The sequence below is a fragment of the Impatiens glandulifera genome, chromosome 8 (genome assembly GCF_907164915.1).
Source record: "Impatiens glandulifera chromosome 8, dImpGla2.1, whole genome shotgun sequence".
Classification (NCBI taxonomy): Eukaryota; Viridiplantae; Streptophyta; class Magnoliopsida; order Ericales; family Balsaminaceae; genus Impatiens; species Impatiens glandulifera.
The window spans coordinates 12,658,136-12,665,388 of NC_061869.1; the positions used below are offsets into that span (position 1 = coordinate 12,658,136).

Consider the following 7,253-nt stretch of genomic DNA (forward strand, 5'->3'; position numbering starts at 1 on the left):
AGGTTCTTAACCGCCTCAACTTGCTCATGGAGTCCTACTACTCCATTGTCAATCAATACGTTCATGGCACCAAGTCGTCTCAATCTGGATGTCTTTAGAATTAGACCATCGCGTGTAGAGATCAACTCCCTAGACGCCGATGAGGAGGTTGTATGCATTGATGACATTCCGTCTCATCAAGGCGAGCATTGTCAAGTTCTCAGAACTGAGAAGACACCCCTCCCGTCTGATTCTCAACAAGAAACTCCTATTGCTGAGGAGGAAGAAGTCTTGCTCTTGTATCTAAGCAGATGGCTATATCAACTCAAAAGGAGACGTCCGAAGTCCCTCCAACGTTCGAACAGAGGCAGACGCCGTCTGTTGAGGAGGCTATAACTCTTGTGTCGAAGCGGTTCTGACGACCTCCAAAGTTTCTCCTTGTTTGTCCATGGATGATGCTCCGGCGAGTCAGTGCAAATCGTGGTCGGAGTCGTGTGCCCGTGGTGGTGTTCTGTATACGTTATCTAGGTAACCCCTTCTACACTGGCCAAAGTTACATCTAGTGAACTTCCTGTGGTGGAATAGACTGCTGGATCGATTGTTGAGACAATTAGTGTAAATACTGAAAACACTCAAGGGGAAGACACGCCTGTCTTCCTCGCTGAACTAGTAGTGGCTAATGCTACTGGTAATATTGATTTTGTTTTTCCTGAAATAGAGTATGAGGATGTGCCCTCGTATGCTACTGCTTTCATTGAGGAAGCACCATCTAAACGATTATTGTCCCTACTGTTGCTGCTCTTCTAGAAAATTTTATCTCGAAGAACACATCTCCTTTCGCACCGCTAAGAGCAGGACGGGAGGCTACATGAATCTTTTTTAGAGAACCAGCTCCCGCTCCTAAACTTGTTGAAGTTCTAGGAAAAGGAAAAGGTGTGGCCAAAGAAACTTCTGAGCACACATCTGAAGCCAATCTGATTATCAACCTCATCATGGAGGATGTTGAGGTTAAAGCGACTGTGCGGATTGAAAATTTTGACACTTGGATGAGCCACAGACTCCATTCTCCATACACAAATTATCACCAGCAAACATATTACAAAGGAGTGTAAATAATTGTTGAAAACAGTGAAGGCTATTCTCTCATGGGCAAAATCGACAAGTGTCCACGAAGAGAGCTCGTCGTGGAAAATGCAATGGGGCATGCTTTCTATCCTCTACTCAATCAAAGGAAGGCTAACTTCAATTCTTTTGACAAGTCTGATCAAACGGAGGCAAAGGTTCTTAACCGCCTCAACTTGCTCATAGAGTTCTACTACTCCATTGCCAATCAATACGTTCATGGAATCGAGTCGTCTCAATCGGATGTCTTTAGAATCAGACCATCACGTGTAAAGCTCAACTGCCTAGATGTCGATGAGGAGGTTGTATGCATTGATGACATTCCTTCTCATCAAGGCGATCCTTGTCAAGTTCTCAGAATTGAGCAAACGCCCCTCCTGTCTGATGCTCAACAAGAAACTCCTATTGTTGAGGAGTAAGAGGTTCTTGCTTTTGTGTCTGAGCAGATGGCTATATCCACTCAAAAGGAGACGTCTGGAGTCCCTCCAACGTCCGAATAGAGGCCGATGCCGTCTATTGAGGAGACTATATCTCCTGTGTCTGAATAGACTCCCTTGCCCATTTAGAAAGAGACATTTGACATTCCGCCCTTATCTGAACCAGTATAGACGCCGTTTGTTGAGGAGAAATTCTCGAAGTCGTCCGAACAAGAGAAGACACCGTCTACTGAGGGGGAACGTGTTCGTTCCCAAAGGGCGTTTGAAGCCGAAGTTGCTAAATTTTCTTCTTCGTCTAAAGAGAAGGAATCTGAAGAGAGGATGCCTGCTCCTCCAACCAGCACTCGTCTATCTCCTATAAGGACCGTCTGTTCTCTTCATGAACATACTCTTCGGTCTAAAGATATTTCAGGATATGTCAATAAGCTTTGTGCTGAGATCCAAGGAACTAGAGATGACTCTAGGGAAATGATCAATGCTCTCCGAGCATCCGTCCAAGATAAAAAGAAATTACTAAAATCTGTCAGCGTACCCCACACATAATTTGATAGTTTTTTCTTGAAAGCAGTTGGAATCAATCGTTACATGAAGATATGACAATTAGAGTTTTTAGCCACTTCAACTTGCATTCATTTAAATCAATACATCTTGCAATTATTAACATATAACCATCCATAAATTTCATATTTTTAATTCATTCAAGTATTATTCGATTTTCTTCTTCGGTTAATGAGTAAACATATTTAGGCTTTGGACCATTACTATAAGAATGTACATGTAACGTGGGTTGAAAAGAAGAAATAAATATTTTCTCACGTTGACATTGTATTTTGTTTTTCCTTTCACACTCATAACTATGTGGATGACATTATCAAAAACATTTTTCTCAATATGCATGACATTGAGATTGTGACGGATGAGAGAATGATTCCAATAAGGAAGCTCCCAAAAATACTTTTTTGGTCTAGTTATGCAAGACTCGAAAATCTACCGGCGTGTCAGATGGATTTTCCATAGCCATGAGCAAATCAAAAACCATCGATAATATTTTATTACCGTCAATCTTCGTGGGGGAGGTGATACTCAATTCTGTCTCTGATTAAAATTTTCTTATCTCATCTTAATTGATGTTGTTTTGATAAAAAATGTCGATGAGAATTAAAGTAGCAATGCTTCATACCATACTTAAGCCTGAACAATTTTGAATTTTTCATATAAATTGGACATTCGTCAATTCCAGCAGTACTCTAACAAGATAACATTGTATAACTAGAAAATCATTAATTGTTCATAAAATAGTTGCTTTCATATTGAATGTTTGTGCACTTGATGTGTCAAATATTGAAACACATTCAACCCACCATTGATTTATCTCTCCTATTAACGGTTGCATATAAATTTCAATATTTTTCTTTGGATTTTTGGGACCGGGCGCAATTAAAGAAAGAAATAGGTATGGTGTCTTCATACACATACCTGGTGAAGGATTGTATGGAGTCACGATCACCGGTCAACAAGAATAATTCTTTCCAGACATACCAAAGGTGAAAATCCATCATCGTACAATCTTAAATGAATATTACACGCTCTGCTACAAATTCTGGATATGTATGATCAAATGATTTTCACGTCTCTCCATCGAAAGGATGACACATCACATCATTTTCAATATTATGTCGTGCATCCCACGTCTTATGTTTTGTTGTTACATGTGATGCATATAGTCTTTATAGCCTGGCGTCAAAGGCAAATATATTAACTATTTACAAAGTTTTTTCTTTTAGATTTTCCTTTATTTTATTTGTATCTAGGTTACAAGCAAAACTTACAATGTTTAGATAGATTATCATCTTTCCAAAAAAGCATACACTCTTTATTGCACGCATCGATCTTTACAACCGGTAAACCTAAATCTCTAAGTAATTTTTTCTAATTATAATAATTTGTAGGCAAGTTGTTGTCATGTGGAAGTAAGTCGCGTATGAAATTGATAATGTCATTCGTTGCATATTCAGATAAATTAGGATATGTTTAAAGGCTTATAAGTCTCGTAGTTGTTGATAATTGGGTTTCACTTGGGTAACCTTGTCAAATAGGTTGATCTGCATCATTTCATATTTCCCAAAAGTTCTCTTCTTCAATAAGATCATCTAAAAAAACGTGTGAAGAAGAACTTAATTACATTCTACATTAAGTATCACATTCCTCGTGACAAAAAAATAACTACGGCCTCAATTAATTACAACAGAAATATTTTTTATATATATGAGTCTACAACTGATGAAGAAGCTACACCTAATATTGCACCTTAACGTAATTGGAGTTCCAACTATATATAATATAGGTTTTAGAAGGCACTGTAGTTCCTAAAAATGGAGCATCACAAATGCCATCTGTATGTTGAAATATTTGAAGAAAGACTAGCATATGCAAATCACAATACATCTTCTTTCAATTAATTAATCATTGAAATAGAGTACAATAAGCTCAACTTCCAAAGAAATAAATAATAACATTTCTAATTTTATCTGACGCGATGTGAATATGAAGGAACTTCAGTGCATGACTCTGAAGACTAAGACGATGTTCGACGGACAAGGGAGAGACAAAAGAAGCGGAAGATACTAGACTAAGGATATGGTGATAGCATTCCTCGGAGAGAATATGCACCAACATCTGCAACATCTTGGAGGAGGAAGTAGACAAGCTCCATGAATAGGTTTGTGACGGAAATTTCGACGAAAACTTTTGTCAGAAATTCCGAGGAAAAATCACGGAATTGTCAACGGAAACTTTTATCGGAAATTTCGGCCCAAATTAACATATTTCATAAAATATATCGGTCGAAAATTCGTGAGCTAAATTTCATAATTTGTTTTCTACGTATTTTCCTATTTTTATTACTTTTTCAGACGTTTATTAGTTTTGTCACAAATTAATATATATATTCTATAATATATATAAACGGTACTTTAAGAGAATTTCTCGACCAAGACGAAAGTTATACTAAAAACATTCATAGATAATAAATACACTTCTCATTGTTATCCATAGTCTCAATAAACAATTAGGTAAAAAACTATATATAAAAATTAATTTTAGAAATACACATAAAAAATAGTTTTAATAAAATGATACGTTGAAAAACTAAAAAAATGTACCAAATTATCAAACGGACATAATTATAATGGAAATATCGTCGCAAAAAACTTAAAAAACGTACCAAAATTGGTTGCACAATTCATGGTAAAACTTCTTTTGCGATGGACTGTATTATATAAAAAACGTACCAAAGTAGGAAATCTTTTGCGATGGACTGTATTATATAAATTGAGAATTGAGTAAATTCATAAAAGAAAAGGAGTTAAGATTTATTATTTAGTTACTACTTATAAAGTTTTAAGCTTACCAAAATCTCTTAAAATCCAATAAAAGACATTCGATATTTAAAGAAAATATATTCAATTAAAAGTAAAAAATAGTAAGTTTAATGAATGATTACATAATAATAATATTATATAAAATCATTGTTTTATTTTTATTTTTGTATTTTTTGAAGTTAACGGACCATGCACATATTTATTAGTCATTACCACTGTTTCATCTTAAAGTTTATAGTAATAAATTTTGACAATTGAACTAAGTTATATATTGAGAATAATTTTTATTTATAATAATGTTAAATATGAAAATAAATTTGTGATATATGAATTTTCATACTTGTAAAAATATAAATTTAAGCGCAAAAATTAAAAAAATTGAAATTATGTTACTTGAATGCTAATTAATATTAACATTTCAAGATATATTGTTTACAATAAAAAGTTCATTGAAAATGCATTATAAGTATTAGTATCAAGAAAATATAACTAAATGTCTTAAATATTTGTTTAATTCATAATGCATTTTCATTCTTAACACATTACAATTGTCTTCCACAACAAACAACGTACTTTAGTTTCCGCTAAGTTAGTTTATAATCCTCTAACATTTTAGCATCACCCTCATTGAGATCCGAAACAGGAGTATCAATAATCAATTTCGTTTTACGTGCTTTAACCATTTTATCTATTTGTTTTTCTCTTTCTTTCTCCTTATCCAGTAGATTCTTTACCTCAACAAGTTGGCTAGTTAGTCTAGCCAGATTTTCTCTAACGGACGTCTCCATAAGAAAATCGGTTTCCACATTGCTCTCGAATTTCTTGTTATTGAGTAGTTTCATTGCAATCAACTCCATGTTCGGAGAAGCAAATGAGTGGAGCTTCCCCGATGGAGATAAGATCATGATAATAAAATCGATAGCACAAACGAGGCTCAATTCACTGATCTTTTTGTACAAACCACTGCGGCGTTTGGAGAAAGTGACTTGTCGATCTTCTTCCCTCTCTCGGCGTCGGTCCATGAGAATTCTCTGACGGCCTTTTGAACGCTTGTTTGCTCTAGAGTTGCTAGGGATGTTTTCCATTACACTCTCAAAATTTGAAGAAGTTTGATATGTCTCCACTTCACTAATAAGAATTGTATTTATAGATAATAGTGAAAAAAAATTCGATAAATAATTACTTTAAAAATTGATACAAAAATATCATAGTCATGATTTCAATCTAATTTGATTTGTCAATCTTCAAATATAGAAAATTAAAAAATTTCTAACTTCTATTGTAATAATTTCAACTAAATTGACCCATTCAAAATATTTTATTATCCCGTCAATATTAAACTTTTTTACCATCTTTGTTTGATATTCAATGTTTCATTATTCCTTGTGAGTATTTTGACCACATAAATTATTTATATTTGTTTTTCTTTGACTATTATTTTTTTTCAATCTTACAATGTTATTCTTGTAATATAGACATGAACTACATATAATTTTCTCTTTACTCACATATCTAACATAAACATCATAACAAATTTTATTATTTGTATTTTTTATTTATATACAACATTATTTATATGTAATATTAATTAAAGTGGGCCTATGTTTTGTCCAATATTTTTACCGATAAAAAACATTTTATTTACGAATCTACCCATAAGGAGCTTTGTCATGGTTTCTTAGTTGGCACGAAAGGAAACAATTGCTGACTCTCGTAATAAGGTACTCCTCTCCCACCATAGCCACGATTTCATGTTGTTTGAAATGCCAACAAAAACCTTATTTTTATATCGGTTTCAAGCCCTCCTACATGTGAAATGATTCGCCTGTCGATTTCAAGCTCTTCTTCGACAATCGATAACTCACAACCATCTTCATCAACTCCAATCCGTCTTCATTTAATCATCTCGTCCAGCTCGATCACACTTAAACTTGCGCATTCAGTGTTCGACAACATGCTCGTTATCCCACATCTCTTTGCTTGGGTCACGATAATCATGTATGAAGAGAGAATGTCAATTTTAATTCCCACTAAAAATATTGAACTGAGGGGTTTGCGATGGTTGAATATTGAGAAGTACGCCCTTACAGAAGTGCAAATCAAATATATGATTTTTATTTTCGAAAGTAAGATTCTTGTAATTGTGATAACCTCTTTCAACGAAAAAACTTTGTTTAAAAAATAAAGCGATATAATTTTTTTTAGAAAGCCTTCCCATAATTGAATTAAAAATGTGATCTTAAAAAATGTTAGCACAACATGTGATATTGAAATAAAGAGCACTTAAGATATACTGGAACAATAACACCTAATAACATTTATGATGGTGTGGGCT

General features: G+C 34.2%; 1 protein-coding gene across 1 annotated transcript; it reads right to left on the reverse strand.

Moving 5' to 3' along the window:
- Positions 1-5,502: 5,502 nt before the first annotated feature.
- On the reverse strand, positions 5,503-6,003 carry LOC124913017 (agamous-like MADS-box protein AGL62). The gene has a single exon (XM_047453643.1). It carries the CDS (start codon positions 6,001-6,003, stop codon positions 5,503-5,505), a length of 501 nt encoding a protein of 166 aa, XP_047309599.1.
- Positions 6,004-7,253: the final 1,250 nt, after the last annotated feature.

What these genes read in the sequence shown, in the direction of transcription:
- LOC124913017 (XM_047453643.1), bottom strand. Translation starts at nt 6,003, where the DNA reads ATGGAAAACATCCCTAGCAACTCTAGAGCAAACAAGCGTTCAAAAGGC.